General features: G+C 40.8%; 1 protein-coding gene across 14 annotated transcripts in view; it reads left to right on the forward strand.

The window, feature by feature from the left end:
* The first annotated feature begins 5,338 nt into the window (after positions 1-5,338).
* The window catches only part of MIOS (meiosis regulator for oocyte development), a 50,767-nt gene continuing 38,361 nt past the window's right edge, over positions 5,339-17,744 (forward strand). For 8 of the 14 annotated variants that reach the window (XR_009565087.2, XR_009565091.2, XR_009565090.2 and 5 more), the window contains exons 1-4: positions 5,341-5,588; positions 6,595-6,694; positions 11,811-13,152; positions 13,482-13,580. Coding sequence is in view for 1 of the 14 variants with exons in the window: in XM_030857212.3 (XP_030713072.2) it covers positions 11,859-13,152; positions 13,482-13,580 (1,393 nt within the window). In the remaining 13 variants the exon portion in view is untranslated. Of the gene's footprint in view, positions 5,593-6,361; positions 6,422-6,594; positions 6,695-11,807; positions 13,153-13,481; positions 13,581-17,744 lie in introns of those variants that run through there. The other 6 variants (XR_011377730.1, XR_009565096.2, XR_009565089.2 and 3 more) reach the window with 6 other exon arrangements.

The raw sequence follows: 17,744 nt of genomic DNA on the forward strand, positions 1-17,744 counted from the left end.
GGACTAGAACAAAAGAATTGAGGAGTTGTGGTAGAGGCAGTATAGCCTGCAGAGCTGAACATATTTAGTATCCGGTCCTTCACAAAAAAAAAGGTTGCCAACCTCTGTTTTAAAAGATAATTTTAATGGCACATAGAATTAGATCAGAGGCTGTTTTATTTGGTAGTGAATGGACCAGTAGTTAGAAGCACAAGGGTAGAGCCAGATTGTCTGGGTTCATATCCTAGCCCCACCACTTAAGAGGTATCTTGGGCAATTTATTTAACCTCTTTGTGCCTCAGTTATCTCATCTGTAAAGTGGGGAAATTATCAGCCTCATCCTTATAAGATTGTGGTGAATTCTGTGATGCACCACCCAGATGTCCCCCTTCAGTAATGAGTGACTTATTTCTTCAGCTGCTGGGAGTGTTACCAGCAGCTGGCCCATAGCTGTCAGCCTTCTTTGGGGACTGCCTTGCCGAGAAAACTGCCTCATTCAAAGTCATTCTTTTTCAAGGGACAGCTCATATCAATGACACATCCACATCAGTGAGGTAGTAATAAGGACCTGAGTCCCTTGTCCCAACTCAAGACAACTCTGAAGGGCCAGTTCAATTCCAAAGTTTCCCATGGATTGGCTGAGTCCTTTATTGGTATTGAACCATAGCTCGGCTTCTCCCTCTGCCCAATCCTACATCTTCTTCCTCTCTTTCACAAGTGTTTATCTCAAGAATACTCTCTAGTAAGTATCCTACAACCTAATCTCCATCTCGGAAGACGGCTCTTAAAGCACCCAATCTGAGACAGAGTGTTAAATGAGCCTATATTGTAAAGTATCTGGCACGTAGTACATGCTATATAATTGTTTGTTATCAAACTCATAAATAATCCACTGGGAGGCAGTAGAATGGACATACAAGTTCAAGGAGAAAAAAACAATAATATAAAATTTCCTACAATTAAAGAATAGCTTATTCACTAAATTTTTAAATGAATGATAGTGAGAAATTTACACTAAGGTATTTAAATTTCATTGGATACATTTAAAGTTCGATACAACCATTTTATTTAAAATGTAAACATTAAAAATGTATTAAAAATCATATCCTTGGCAACTTTGTAAATTTACTATGACAGTGTTAGATGTAATCCACCAAAATGTATGAATAAGTGCATTGTTTTACAAAATTAATTTGGGAGTGTGCTAGAATACTTCTTTTTTTTTTTTCTCTCTTTTTCTGCGGCACGTGGGCCTCTCACCGTGTGGCCTCTCCCATTGGGGAGCACAGGCTCCGGACGCGCAGGCTCAGCGGCCATGGCTCACGGGCCCAGCCGCTCCGCGGCATGTGGGATCTTCCCGGACCGGGGCACAAACCCGTGTCCTCTGCATCGGCAGGCAGACTCTCAACCACTGCGCCACCAGGGAAGCCCTAGAATACTTTTTAAAGACCATTATTTTAAGATATCTCAAATCTTCTCATCCTCAACCTTTGTAAAAAGATTACCTAAGCCATATCACATGTTCACAGGGCCTTAATTTCCACTTGGTGCGTAAAGAGTAAAAGTTGCTCTCAGGTACAGACTGATTTTTTTCATGTGAAAATAAAGGGAGTTGGGGTTAGCCAGTCACAGACTCCATGGACTATTCCAATAGTTGCTGAATTGCTGCCGAGGGCAGCAGTAAATAAGAAGGAAATTAGCAATCTTCAACTGCTCTCCTTTATTGGTTTAAAACCACAACAGAAAATCCTATACTGGATCGCCACAACATTAATAAAGGAGCTTAAAAAGAAGAGCATCCTGTTAGGGTTACAGAAGTTTAAAAAACAAAACAAACATTAAGACTAGTAACTCCGGCAGCCATTACAAAAATGAATGTTTGATAAAGACAGCTAGTGTAACCTCAGACCAGTCTGTTAAATTCCCTGATACGCTTTAATCTTCCAACAAATACAATGTACTCTCCCACTTCGTAAATATTTTTGAATACATATTATGTAGTCGAGCGCTACAGGAAATCCAAAGTTCTATACTAAAAGTTTACTATCCACAAGGAAAATACTGTCTGCCATTTTCCGGACAGCAGGAAGGGAGAAGAATAAGTCGATGTCGGGCAGCTTCTCTTTTAAGGGACATTCTCCAGTTCTACTCACAAGGAACACGGTTTAGTGAAGAAGGAGAATCAGTTTCCAAGTAGAATGAGAAAAGTGTCACGTATTCCTATGGGGACTTTAGGGTGCAAGGAACTGAAAGCAATGTGAAAAGAGTAGACTTTCACAAAAGCTTAGATGGAAAACAAAGGGGAGAAAAAGATATTAGCTAGTGGGGAGTGTAGAGCAGAGAAAGATATTGCTTTAGGATTTATTCAACAAATTTTTGAGCATATGCTCTGTGCTATGCACTGTTTTAGGTCTTGGAGATTAAGTAGAGAATAAAGCAGACAGAGTCCCTGTCTATTAGGGAATAAGCTAAGCCACTATAACAAACAGGTCCGAACAAACAGTAATTTTTAAAAGAAGAGAGTTTATTTTCTCTTGTGTAATGGTCGAAACTTTGTGGCTGATCGAAGGGAGGAGGGAACCTCAGCTCCCCAAATTAGGCTGGGACTTAGACTAATGGAGCAGTTTTGCCTTCCTAAATACATGGCTTCCCTTTCCAGTCCATGTTTCTTTTTGCCATTTTCCAGAGAGCAAGAAGGGAGAAGAGGTAGTAGACAGCAAGCAGCTTCTCTTTTAAGGGACATGATCCAGTTCTACTCACATCTCAAAGGTCATAGTTTTTTTTTTTAACTTTTTATTTTATATTGGAGTACAATTGATTAACAATGTTGTATTAGTTTCAGGTATACAGCAAAGTGATTCAGTTATTCATATACATTTATCTATTCTTTTTCAAATTCTTTTCCCATTTAGTTTGTTACATAATATTGAGCACAGTTCCCTATGCTGTACAGTAGGTCCTAAATATAGCAGTGTGTACGTGTCAATCCCAACCTCCCTAACTATCCCTCCCCCTGGTAACCCCAAGTTCATTCTCTAAGTCTGTGAGTCTTTTTCAATATAGCCACGCCTAGCTGAAAGGGAGGCCAAGGAATAGTCATTCCTAACTGGGTCACCGAATGCCTTGCTGACACTTGCGGGTGGAGGTTTAACAGAATGAAAACTGAGGATGTGGAGCATATATTCCAGAAGGGGATGACAACAATAGGCAAGTAAAGAGCAGTTTTAATGGAATGGTGGGCATGAAAGTCTGAGTCGACCCAATTCAGGAGAAGAGAGGAGGATGTGGGATTAAAGAGAATGAGTATGGCTTTCTCCTTCAAGGAGAAAAGTGGGAGTGACTTGAATATATATTGAAGGTAAAGAACCAGTAGAAACGAGGAGGTTGAAGACACATGGAAGAGGAGAAAATTGATGGTGCTAGGTCCCAGGAGAAACAGCATATAGGGCCCCTCCTCTTTCTCTACGTCAGCTATAAGAAGGTAAAAATGGGAGTGAGTGAAGATGTGAGGGGAAGGAAAGAGAAAATAGTAGGAGACTCTGGGAATTCCTAACTAATAGTTTTAATTTCCTTTCTGAAGTAGGAAGCAAAGTCACCTCCTGAGTGTGAGATGTCTCCCTCAGCTTTGTATGGTAGGAGTGGAGAAGGAAGGGACTTGTATTGATCTGAGGTTGGGGATTTGGGGCCAGGACCAAAACTATTGAGAAGATTGGCAAGATAGTGTTTGAAGGGATGAATCCTATGGTATCTGCCCTCAGTACTCAGCACCTTCCTAAGCCTCCACTTCTCCAACAGCAGGAGTGAAAAGGAGCCTTAGACCTCCACAGGCAATACTCTCCCCAAACTCATCCTCTTACCCAAACTATCTGCCTTGAAAATCATCAGGACTAAGCTCAGTATGCTGTTTATATCTATCACAAGCTCCAAATCACCCACCTTTAACTGTGAACAGACAAGCACAGATTGCTGGACAACTGAAGAACGTTTCTATGAGATTTGTAACACCTGTGGCAGCCCCATTCACTCAATTACGGGAGCCAGAAACCTAGAATCCTCTTTCTCCCTGACTCACTTAATCAATCATCAAGCTCTGTTCATCTCAACGTCTAAATATTCCCCAGGCCACACACTTCTCTCCATCCCCACTCTCCAGACCACTGGTAGTCTGGGTTACCATCATCTCTCATTTGGATACTTACCTTATCCCATAAAAATTGATTACACCATTCTCCTGGTTGAAAACCTTCAATGACTGCACCAGTGCCTTTAGGAAAAGTCCATACAGACTCACTAACCTGATTTCCAAATGCCTTTCTAATACATCATCTCAATCTGTCTCCACTTCCTCTGTTCACTCGTCCATACTCCACTGTTTCCGCACTGCTATATGCTCTTCTTCTCTTTGGAAGAGAAGGCTCTTCTCTTCCAAATCCCTCCGACCTGTTTGCTTTCCCAGCTATCTCATCTTCATCCTTGTCTCAGCCTAGCAGTCAAGGAAGTATTCCTGACACACACACCCCAAACACTAAAGGGGCTCCCCTCCTGCCGAAGCGCTGTTTTAGCCCTAACTAGGCAGCCCTCTAATTGCCTGTTTCCTGCCAGGACCATGTCTTTTTTGCTCACTCCAGTGTCCCCAGCATTACAGCAAGTGCACAACAGGCACTCGAGACGTGTTTGTGGAATGAGTAAATGAGTGAATAAATCGTGAACCAAATACCCTGGACTTTCTACTACATAGATGGCCCACAAGTAAATTTTTTTTTTTTTTTTTTTCGGTACGCGGGCCTCTCACTGTTGTGGCCTCTCCCGTTGCGGAGCACAGGCTCCGGACGCGCAGGCTCAGCGGCCATGGCGCACGGGCCCAGCCGCTCCGCGGCATGTGGGATCTTCCTGGACTGGGGCATGAACCCGTGTCCTCTGCATCGGCAGGCGGACTCTCAACCACTGCGCCACCAGGGAAGCCACACAAATAAATTTTTAATGGAAATTTATTTTTTAATATTTATTTATTTCGCTGTGAGGGTCTTAGTTGCTGCACAAGGCATCTTCGTTGGGGCGTGCAGGATCTTAGATGCCACACGCAGTATGTAGTTCCCTGACCGGCAATTCAACCCAGGCCCTCTACATTGGGAGCACAGAGTCTTAACCACTGGACTACCAGGGAAGTACCTGAATGGAAATTTAAACCAATTAAATGAGCTAAAGCATCCAAATCCCTTAAAATTGATAACCCAGCTCTGAGAGGAGTCCGGCTCCACGTGACCAGGATCCCGCCTGGGGACTCAGGGGGCGGGACCTGAGGAGATGGACCAGGGCGCTTCGACAGCAGGCGGGGCCTGCGGGGCCTCTGGGGCCGTGGCCCCGCCCCAGGGCGGTGCGACTCCGCGGGCGAGCGAGGGGCGGGGCTCGTAGCGGGGAACTCCCCTTCCCAGGCCCAGGCAAGTCCGTGCGTCTGCGAGGCGCGGTGGTCGGGTAGTGGACCCTGGTCCTGTGGCCCCGGTTACTGACCGCGTCGTGCGGCCGCCATCTTGCCGGCGTGTGGACCACCCCCGTCGGGAGGGGCTGCGACTAGGCCGGAAGCGGGAGTACGAGGCAGCGCTGCCTGCCAGGTCGGTGAGTGCGGGCCGGGCCGCGTCTCCGCACTCGGGACCGGGAGGCCCGAGTCGAGGGCTCGGAAGCTCCAGGACGGCCGCTAGGCGCCCGGACAAGCCCAGTTGAAAAGCCCAGGCGGGTGCGGACCCTGGGGCCTCCTTGGAGCCGAGGCGCGGGGAGTCGCGTTCAGCGCTGCGGGATAACCGCGCCGGGCGTCAGGCCGGGCCTGAGAGCTGCGAGCGGCCCGCGGGCTCGGGGACCTCCTTCGGGGTGCTGGGTCCGCGCTGCAGCCTCCACCGCTGCCGGGTTGTCTAGAACCGCGCCCTGCCCTTGGACGCGAAGCTCAGCCAGGTGTCTGGAGTGTGGGAGTCGCCCTTAGATTTCTGCATTACCCGGCAGAGTAGCCAGCCTTGCTCTAGTTGTACTCTAAATAAATACTTCTTAAAGGGCCTGTCACCCGCGTAGCTCTGTCCTCTGCATGTACGAGTAATGAAAATTCCGTAAGAGGATAAAGCTACTCACAGGAGCCACGAGCATTCCTAAATGACTTAGCAAATGACTGCCTTTGCAGCCTTTTGTTTAACGATATTTTAAGGGAAATTTGGAGATATATAGAGCATCTCCTTGAAGATGGTGATGGTAGAAATTTCTTGAAACTGCTACTGTTGTTATTTGTCATGGTAAGACAAGTAGAAAAGACAACAACATAAAAGGATGATTGGATACCTTGTACACTTAGTATTATATAGATCTTCACTGTCCAGTAGCCACACAGGATTGAGATGTGCTGAAAGTGTAAAATACATATTGTATTTCCAAGACTTGGTACCACAAAAAAAGAGAGAAAAAGGTAAATTTCTCATTAATAATTTTACATTGATTACATGTTGAAAGGATAATATTTTTGATATTTAGGTTAAATAATATATATTGCTAAATTAGATTGATTTCTTTTTATTCTTTTCAATGTGGCCATTAGAAAATTTTAAGTTATATGGCTTACACTATGTTTCTGTTGGACAGTGCTGTTATAGATGTTCTGGTGAGGAACACAGAATCATCATCATGGCTTTCCTTTGCTCAGAAACCATTGATGGGAAGTGAGTGCTTGTTATACTTGAAGGTGAGCATCTAAATATAAGCTGTAATTATGGCAAATCATACCCCTTTTACCCCCAATTTTTCAGTGTCTCCAGCATTTGAAAACATTAATTGCCAGAGCTGTTTAAGGGAATCGTAGTGATACTGACGCATTTGTTGATGCATAGAACTCATTTAATTTGATTGTCACAATTCTGTGAGAAGGAGATAGGGTGGGTTCTATCTCCATTTTATAGTCTTGGAGTATTAAGGGGCTTGTTAGGGTCTAGCTAGTAGTGGCTGGAGGTCTTCTGACTCCAGGCTCACTTTTCTTTGCTCTCCACCATATTCCTAGTGGTGTTTGTTCAGGAGCCCTGATCCATCTATACTGTGTTGGATTGTAAAGAAATACAGTTGACTTGAGCAACACAGGTTTGAACTGCATGGGTCTACTTATATGTGGATTTTTTTCAGTGGTAAATACCACAGTACTACACAATCCACAGTTGGTTGAATCTGAGGATGCAGAACCACAGATAAGGAGAAGCCACTTATACAGAGGGCCAACTATAAGTTACATGTGGACTGCGTTGGAGGGTCTGCGGCCTAACCCCTGAGTTGTTCAAGGGTCAGCTGTACGTTTCTTAAGAGGGTGCTTATAGACGTACCTCTGTATTCAGGGCCAGCTTCATGGTGTGTGAGCCGTGCAGTCACACAAGGCCCATCTTTAGAAGGCCTGGCACTTGGTTTAATGCTCTGCTGTCACAGTATTGAAATTCTTAATAAGTTTTGAAGAAGGGGGCCCTGCAAATGATGTAGCTGATCCTTTCTCTGTGCAGTAATCTAGGATGGGAGTAGGGTGGTGTTGGAAAAGAATCAAAACATCTGGTTTTCTCTTTACTCCTATGTGAATTATGCAGGGTTTACTAGCCTCTTTCTAACTCTCAAGTTCTGTGATTCTGTATGAGTTACTGTAGTCAGATTTTGTGGATGGTAATATAAATATGTGCATAATATCAGAAGAAATACGGATGATTCTTCGTTGAGAGTCTTGTAAATCAAATAGTTTTTAAAATTATAGTAACACTTTTTTTTTTTTAAGATGGATTTTTCCATGTGGCACCCAGTTTTTTTTTAAACCATGGATCATTTGTGTAAAGAGTACAGTTGTAGGAAGGAAGCCTATATAAAAAGTGTGCTTATTTTAGCATTTGTCTTTCAGTGAGATAGGAAGATGGGCCAGATCTAAGGATACCTCCAGTTAAGAGGTTTCCTCTGTTTGCAAGGGCATGAGTATGAATAAAGCCTTGCTTGGCAGCATCTGTTCCTTCTTTTTGTTGTGTTAGCTACTTCCTGTTACACAAGGTGCTTCTTTTCCTTCTCATTCTTAAATTTTTAAATTCTCTTTAAGACTGGACATAACTTCAGCACTAGAATGCAGGTTTTATTAGTGTATTAGTTCACTTGGGCTACCATAACAAAATACCATAGACTGGATGGCTTAAACGACAGAAACTTATTTTCTCACAGTTCTGGAGGCTGGAAGTCTGAGATCAGGGTGCCACTATGGTCTGGTTCTGGTGGTAGCTATCTTCCTAGCTTGCAGACAGCCTCCTTCTCACTGTGTACTCACATGGGGAGAGGGCTCTGGTATCTCTGTATTTTAAGGGCACCAGTTCTGTCAGATCAGGACTTCACCCTTATGACCTCATTTAACCTTAACCTTAATTACCTCCTTAAAGACTCTATCTCCAAGACAGTCACGTGGAGTCATGATTAACACTTCAACATACGAATTTTGGGGGGTCACAGTTCATTCCATAGCAACCGGGGACCTTATTTGTCCCTGTTTACCTCTGTGTGCCCAGCATTTAGAACAGTGTCTAGAACATAGAAGATGCCCCCAAATGCTTATAGAATAAACGAAAGTCAGTGTATGAGAGTGATCCTCTCAGGGTTGCTCACTGTGGGCCCTTACCCATTATTGGCACCAGTTATGACAGTGGGCACTTTGCTGTTGGCTTGAGCCAACCCCTACTGGAAAGGGCAGTGGGCGTAAGCGTGGGGAGATTAGTGAAATTTGGAGAAAGCAGTGTGAGAGGTGTCAGAGGGAGCATTTAACAAATGCATTCATTTAACAAGTAATTACTAAGTATCTACTAAGTGCCCAGCACTGTGCTGGGTACTAGAGGTTCAAATGGAGAGCAAAAAGGATACTTCACCTGCTCTTAGGGAGTTTATAATCTAGTAGGAGAGATGGCGAGGGTGATTTATTTTTTTGTTGTTTATTTTTAAAATTTTATTTATTTTATTTTTGGCTGTGTTGGGTCTTTGTTGCCGCACACGGGCTTCCTCTAGTTGCGGTGAGCAGGGGCTACTCTTCGTTGCGGTGCGTGGGCTTCTCATTGCGGTGGCTTCTCTAGTTGCGGAGCACGGGCTCTAGGCACGCGGGCTTCAGTAGTTGTGGCTCGCAGGCTCTAGAGCATAGGCTCAGTAGTTGTGGCGCACAGGCTTAGTTGCTCCGTAGTATGTGGGATCTTCCCGGACCAGGGATCAAACCCGTGTCCCCTACATTGGCAGGCGGATTCTTATCCACTGCGCCACCAGGGAAGCCCAAGAGGGTGATTTAAAGGGAAGGAATATTCTCCATTGAGAGTATATATCTAAGTAACCTGATTTAGATTGGGGAGGGGATAGAGTGTGGTTGAAGTCAAGGTTGAGCAGGTTTTAACATGGCCGAGAAGGGAGGGAAGAAAGCTCCAACCAGAGGGAATGGCATTTGCAAAGGTGTGATGGGTGGAGGATTACATTCTAGGCAATGAAAAGGACAGTATAGCTAGAACACAGTTAGCAGGGAGGAGAACAGGGTGCATTGAGGCTGGATCATTTAGGGTTTTGTAGGTTTTGTCGAAGAATGAGAACTCTATGCTAACAGCAGTTGGAAACCATGAGAGGGTTTTAAGCAGGAGTTCGATAACCTGGATAAGTTTGTATTTTAAAAAGATCACTTTGATTTCATAAAGGCCAGAGTGGGAAGATGAATAAAAGAACTGCTGAACCAGCACCACAGGCCAGACATGTTGTCTACCTTAATTTTTTATGGAGTCAGTCTGCAGAACTGTGAGACTCTGCAGCCTGAGTGGAAGAAAGAAGACAGTTGAGCTTGTCGGGGAAGGCAAAAGTGGCAAGGAAATGAAGAAACTGAGGGTGCTAGTAAGAATATAATTGAAATGATTGATCTTGGGCTTCAGAACTATTAAGGAAGGAAATAAGGCGGTGTGAGAATTCTTAGAGGCTTTTCCCAGTCATCTAAATTTTATGAGTCTATTGAAATTCTAGACTAATAATTCCTGACTGAAACTTTTACAAGATCAAAACATATGTCTGAGCTGAATTTATTTAGAATATCTTTATTAGCAGTCTGTGCCAGGCTCTGCATCTGGTACAGGGTATAGAGAGATGAATGAACCATAACTTCACTCTTTAAGAACTGACAGCATGGATGTACAGATACCAGTTGCCATGAGGATTATGAGTATCTTTGTTCTTTTTTTTTTTTTATAAATTTATTTTATTTATTTATTTTTGGCTGTGTTGGGTCTCCGTTGCTGGGGGCGGGCTTTCTGTAGTTGCAGCGAGCAGGGGCTACTCTCCATTGTGGTGCACGGGCTTCTCATTGCGGTGGCTTCTCTTGTTGTGGAGCACGGGCTCTAGGCACGCAGGCTTCAGTAGTTGTGGCACGTGGGCTCAGTAGTTGTGGCTCGCGGGCTCTAGAGCTCAGGCCCAGTAGTTGTGGCACACGGGCTTAGTTGCTCCGCGGCATGTGGGATCTTCCCGGACCAGGGCTCGAACCCGTGTCCCCTGCATTGGCAGGCGGATTCTTAACCACTGCGCCACCAAGGAAGCCCTCTTTGTTCATTTATAATCCAGACTGTTACCTCTAGCCAGACTTGCTTAAAAACAGAAATTTACATTTTTGTAAGTAGCTTTTATTATTAAACTACCATTTTTAGCATAACTATTTTTAGTGCTTATGTGCTTAAACTACTACTAGCATATTAATCTTTTCAAAATTCCTGTTTCAAATACCTATTCGAAGTTTATAGAATTGAAAACTGAAAGAGCCTCTAATGCTCACTTAATTCAGTTTCCCAAAGTGCAGTGTGTCCTACTGGTCATAAACAGGATGATTTTAGGTAACACAATCAAGCATTTTTAATAGTTATATATTTATTTAAGTATGTTAGAAAAAAATATATTTAGCATATTGTACCCATGACTCATGGACCTTATGATGAAATTAAAATTGATTTTCAGATTTTAAAAATGAGTCAGTTTAAATAAAAATATTAAATAATGGCACAGGTGGTACATGAATAACTGAAATTTGGGAAACGTTAGTCTAAACCAGTTCTTACGTTGTACAGATGAGAAAATAAAAGGACCCCCAAACACAAAGGCCTTTTTGAGGTATACAGCTAGCATGTGTCAGAGCTAGGAGTTGAACTCGACTCCGCTCAATACATTCCTGCTTCTTATCGTTGAAATTTGAGGAAGAAACTAGTGGCTTTGTACTTTAAATCTGCATTGGTCATTTTGGTGGCCTCATGTGGCCATTTATATTAAAATTAATTAAAATCAAAATTTAAAATTTGCACTGCCATATTTCTCGTGCTCAGTAGCCGCATGTGGCTAGTAGCTACCATATTGGACAGTACAGACACAGAACATTTCTATCATTGCAGAAGGTTCTGTTGGATAGTGCTGCTTTAAACTTGTTGCTTAGGTATGTGATTCATAACCCTTTAAAGTTTTGTCCCCTTCAGATGGATGATACTTATTAATTTGCTCACCACACTGAAGTTATTTCAACCCTGAGGTTAAATTGAAGGTACTAGTAATAGTGCAATTAAGATAATTGATCATGGGAAATAAAGCCAGAATGGAGTTCTCAGATTCCTACCAGCTCATCTTATTGGAGGAAGTTCTTCTTTTCCCCTTTTATTAATAAATATTGTCTTGAATTCATAGCAGTAAGAAGAAATTAAATATATTGAAAAACAGAGTATCTGTGTAGAAAATTTCCTGACTTTCTGAATAGTTGATTCAGCTTAGAATTGTATATTGTTAACATTTTAAAACTTTTTATTTTTAAGCAGATTTTCATTGAATGGACCTAACTGCGCTCTTTGAGATCATCAGTAAGCATGAGTGGTACCAAACCTGATATATTGTGGGCACCACACCAGGTTGATAGATTTGTTGTATGTGACTCAGAACTTAGCCTTTATCACGTGGAATCTACTGTGAATTCAGAATTCAAAGCTGGATCTCTACGTTTATCTGAAGACTCTGCAGCTACGTTACTCTCAATAAATTCAGAAACACCCTATATGAAATGTGTTGCCTGGTATCTCAATTATGATCCTGAATGTCTCCTAGCAGTTGGACAAGCAAATGGTAGAGTTGTACTTACAAGTCTTGGTCAAGATCATAACTCAAAGTTCAAAGATTTGATAGGAAAAGAGTTTGTTCCAAAACATGCACGACAATGCAATACTCTTGCATGGAATCCATTGGATAGTAACTGGCTTGCTGCTGGTCTAGATAAACATAGAGCTGACTTTTCAGTGCTGATTTGGGACATCTGCAGCAAATACACGCCTGATATAGTTCCCATGGAGAAAGTAAGACTTTCGGCAGGTGAAACTGAAACAACATTGTTAGTAACAAAACCACTTTATGAATTAGGACAGAATGATGCTTGTCTCTCTCTTTGTTGGCTTCCACGAGACCAGAAACTTCTCCTTGCTGGTATGCATCGTAACCTAGCCATTTTTGATCTTCGGAATACAAGCCAAAAGATGTTTGTGAATACAAAAGCTGTTCAGGGCGTGACAGTAGACCCATACTTCCATGATCGTGTTGCTTCCTTTTATGAAGGTCAGGTTGCAATATGGGATCTTAGGAAATTTGAGAAGCCAGTTTTGACTTTGACTGAGCAACCAAAGCCCTTAACAAAAGTAGCATGGTGTCCAACTAGGACTGGTCTGCTTGCCACTTTAACAAGGGATAGTAATATTATTAGATTATATGATATGCAGCACACACCCACTCCCATTGGAGATGAAACTGAACCCACAATAATTGAAAGAAGTGTGCAACCTTGTGACAATTACATTGCCTCCTTTGCTTGGCATCCAACAAGTCAAAATCGAATGATAGTTGTAACTCCCAATCGAACAATGTCTGACTTCACTGTTTTTGAAAGAATCTCTCTTGCCTGGAGCCCAATTACATCTTTAATGTGGGCTTGTGGTCGTCATTTATATGAATGTGCGGAAGAAGAAAATGATAATTCTTTAGAAAAAGATATAGCAACGAAGATGCGCCTTCGGGCTTTATCAAGGTACGGACTTGATACAGAACAGGTGTGGAGAAACCATATTTTAGCGGGAAATGAAGATCCACAGCTCAAGTCACTCTGGTATACTCTGCACTATATCCTTTGCATTGTGAGTTTTGTAAGATGACTTTGGTAGAAATGTTCTTGAAATTTGCCAAAAGGTCAGTCTGTAAATACCGTGCTGAATGTTTTATGTGCAAATGCAAGACTTAATACTAAAATTCCAAAGTAAAATTGTTTAAAACTGTTGAAATACTGCTTTGCAGATTGTGTAGGAGGGAGAAAAATATATCTCTACAATAGAGTAGAACCAACCACCTTCTTGCACTGATGCCTATTATGAATTGGTTCCAAATCAAAATAAATTTAGCTTTGAAATATTTTATTATGCATCATTACTAGTATTTCCTATGCATTTAAATACTTATGAAGCAGTATACAGAAGATATGGATCAGAAATCTCCAGGCAACAAAGGATCATTGGTTTATTCAGGAATTAAATCAATTGTAAAATCATCTTTGGGTAAGAAAATTCTGTTTTATTTTCTGCAATATGTTTATAATTTTTGTACTCTTATTTTCCCCCCAAATTTAGTTATCTCAGGATAGTATACATAAATATTCTTTTTTTGTTGTGTTGTTTTTGACTAGATATTTTTAGTGAATTGTTGCGTTAAATGCATAATTGTTCTTATATTTAAAATTCTTTTTGGAAGGAGTCTTGGTTCTTTGAAGTGATTGACTTTCTAAATTTATTCATTAATTTATTCACTATTAGTGGTTTTGAAGACCCACTTTGAAAGGTATTACATTAGAGGATTTATAGGATCCTGGTTGTTCGTTCAGATTTTATCACAGTATTTGCTTTTATAAAAACTAAATTAAAATTTTTCCAACTGAAGGAGACCCCTTTTTATTTTGCTGCCTAAACCCTCTCACTTAGCTACCCAGTGGTAAGTACTGTATAACTATGACATGAGGTATGGCCTTACCTGAGGTGTCTTACCTGAAATAGTCTTTATTTTTTAATTGCTGTAGTTTCAGTTTCCTTTTTTCCTTTCTTTTTTTTTAAATTAATTTTTATTGGAATATAGGTGCTTTACAATATTGTGTTACTTTCTGCTGTACAGCAAAGTGAATCAGTTATACATACACATATATCCACTCTTTTTTAGATTTCCTTCCCATTTAGGTCACCACAGAGCATTGATTAGAGTTCACTGTGGTATACAGTAGGTTCTCATTAGTTATCTGTTTTATATATAGTAGTGTATATATGTCAATCCCAACTCCCAATTCATCTACTCCCCAACCCTGCTTCCCCCATTGGTAACTATAAGCTTGTTTTCTACATCTGTGACTCTATTTCTCCTTTGCGAATAAGTTCATTTTTCTGGATTCCACGTATAAGCAGTATTATATGATATTTGTCTTTCTCTTTCTGACTTCACTCTGTATGACAATCTCTGGGTCCATCCATGTCGCTGCAAATGGCATTATTTTGTTCCTTTTTATGTCTGAGTAATATTCCATTGCATGCATATATATATATATATATATATATATATATATATACACACACACCACATCTTCTTTATCCATTCGTCTGTTGATTGACATTTAGGTTGCTTCCATGTCCTGGGTATTGTAAATAGTGCTGCAATGAACATTGCGGTGCATGCATCCTTTCAAATTATGGTTTTCTCTGGATATATGGCCAGGAGTGGGGTTGGTGGGTCATATGGTAGCTCTATTTTTAGTTTGGTTTTTTTTGAGGTACGCGGGCCTCTCACTGATGTGGCCTCTCCCGTTGGGGAGCACAGGTTCCAGATGCGCAGGCCCAGTGGCCATGGCTCACGGGCACAGCCGCTCCGTGACATGTGGGACCCTCCCGGACCAGGGCACGAACTCGTGTCCCCTGCATCAGCAGGCGGACTCTTCAACCACTGTGCCACCAGGGAAGCCCTATTTTTAGTTTTTTAAAGAACATGCATACTGTTCTCCATAGTGGCTGTTTCAGTTTACATTCTCACCAACAGTGTGGAAGGGTTCCCTTTTCTCCACACCCTCTCCATCATTTATGGTTTGTAGATTTTTGATTATAGTCATTCTGACTGGTGTGAGGTGATACCTCACTGTAGTTTTGATTTGCATTTCTCTAATAATTAGTGATGTTGAGCAACTTTTCATGTGTTTTTTGGCCATCTGTATGTGAAGTAGTCTTTGATGATTGAATGATGCATGAATTAATGTAAGATTGAAATTAATAAACTATTTAAGAGTAAAATAAAGATGACAGAAGAGCCAAACTTACTGTTTTTTCACTGACTTCTTTAAACAGTTGTTCTTATTGTCTTTATTGGGATTGAATTGTGGGTTATATTATAGTTATCTTCCCAACCTAGGATTTGGTATCTAGTTTTTGATAGCAGTCAAATTTGGGCCCAACTCAAGCTGCTAGAAAAGCAGTTTACATTATTTAGTCAAAGAGTGGCAGTAGAAGTAATAAATCTAACTTTTTTTTAATAGGACTTTCATAAATACTCTACAAAAAAATACAAAATAAAATGCTGTTTTTTAATAAGAGTACATTAAACATTTCAATTAAATGGTTATATTATTTTGATTTTTTTAAAGGACTTCTAAATTACTGTGGTTCACATTGAAGATTCAGTAGACTACTTATATCATCTATTTCATTTTGGTGTTCTCTCATTAGCTCTTGACCCAAAAAAGTAAGTTTTATTATAAATAATAAAATGAAAGAGTTTAATTAGAGACTTCCATTTTTATTAATAAAAGTAAAAGGACAGTTATGTATTACCCCCATAAATAGTATTTACAGCTATATAGTAGGTCCGACCACATTGCATTCTCAATATTCTGCGGTTTATTTTTTCTGCTGTACCTTTTTTTTTTTTAATCCCCCCCCCACCTGCCACATGCCCCCCTTGGTGTCTATACGTTTGTTCTCTACATCTGTGTGTCTGTTTCTGCCTTGCAAACCAGTTCACCTGTACCATTTTTCTAGATTCCCCATATATGCGTTAACATGTGATATTTGTTTTTCTCTTTCTGACTTACTTCACTTGTATCACAGTCTCTATGTCCATCCACATCTCTACAAATGACCCAATTTCCTTCCTTTTTATGGCTGAGTAATATTCCATTGTATGTATGTACCACATCTTCTTTATCCATTTGTCTGTCAGTGGGCATTTAGGTTGCTTCCATGACCTGGCTATTGTAAATAGTGTTGCAATAAACACTGAGGTGCATGTGTCTTTTTGAATTATGGTTTTCTCTGGGTATATGCCCAGTAGTGGGATTGCTGGGTCATATGGTAATTCTATTTTTAGTTTTTTGAGGAACCTCCATACTGTTCTCCATAGTGGCTATATCAATTTACATTCCCACCAACAGTGCAAGAGGATTCCCTTTTCCTCACACCCTCTCCAACATTTGTTGTTTGTAGATTTTCTGATGGTGCCCATTCTAACTGGTGTGAGGTGATACCTCATTGTAGTTTTGATTTGCATTTCTCTAATAATTAGTGATGTTGAGCAGCTTTTCATGTGCCTCTTGGCCATCTCTATGTCATCTTTGGAGAAATGTCTCCTGCCCATTTAGGTCTTCTTCCCATCTTTTGATTGGGGTGAGCTGCATGAGCTGTTTATATATTTTGGAGTTTAATCCTTTGTCCACTGATTTGTTTGCAGATATTTTCTCCCACTCTGAGGGTTGCCTTTTCATCTTGTTTATGGTTTCCTTTGCTGTGCAAAAGCTTTTAAGTTTCATTAGGTCCCATTTGTTTATTTTTGTTTTTATTTCCATTACTCTAGGAGGTGGGTCAAAAATCTTGATGTGATTTATGTCAAAGAGTGTTCTTCCTATGCTTTCCTGTAAGAGTTTTATAGTGTCTCGTCTTACATTTAGATCTTTAATCCATTTTGAGTTTATTTTTGTATATGGTGTTAGGGAGTATTCTAATTTCATTCTTTTACATATGGCTGTCCAGTTTTCCCAGCACCACTTATTGAAGAGACTGTCTTTTCTCCTTTCTTCCTTTGTCATAGATTAGTTGACCATAGATGCGTGGGTTTATGTCTGGAATTTCTATCCTGTTCCATGGATCTATGTTTCTGTTTTTGTGCTAGTACCATATTGTCTTGATTACTGTAACTTTGTAGTAGAGTCTGAAGTCAGGAAGTCTGATTCCTCAGCTGTTTTTTTTTTTCTTCAAGGTTGCTTTGGCTATTCAGGCATCTTTTGTGTCTCCATACAAATTTTAAGATTTCTTGTTCTAGGTTTGTAAAAAATGCCATTGGTAACTTGATAGGGATTGCATTGAATCTGTAGATTGCTTTGGGTAGTATAGTCATTTTCACAATATTGATTCTTCCCATCCAAGAACATGGCATATGTCTCCATTTGTTTGTGTCATCTTTGATTTCTTTCATCAGTGTCTTATAGTTTTCTGACTACAGGTCTTTTACCTCCTTAGGTAGGTTTATTCCTAGGTATTTTATTCTTTTTGTTGCAATGGTGAATGGGTTTGTTTCCTTAATTTCTCTTTCTGAGTTTTTGTTGTTAGTGTATAGGAATGCAAGTGATTTCTGTGAATTAATTTTGTATCCTGCACCTTTACCAAATTCATTGATTAGCTCTAGTAGTCTTCTGGTGGCAT

This window comes from Globicephala melas, chromosome 9 (genome assembly GCF_963455315.2).
Source record: "Globicephala melas chromosome 9, mGloMel1.2, whole genome shotgun sequence".
Taxonomy (NCBI): Eukaryota; Metazoa; Chordata; class Mammalia; order Artiodactyla; family Delphinidae; genus Globicephala; species Globicephala melas.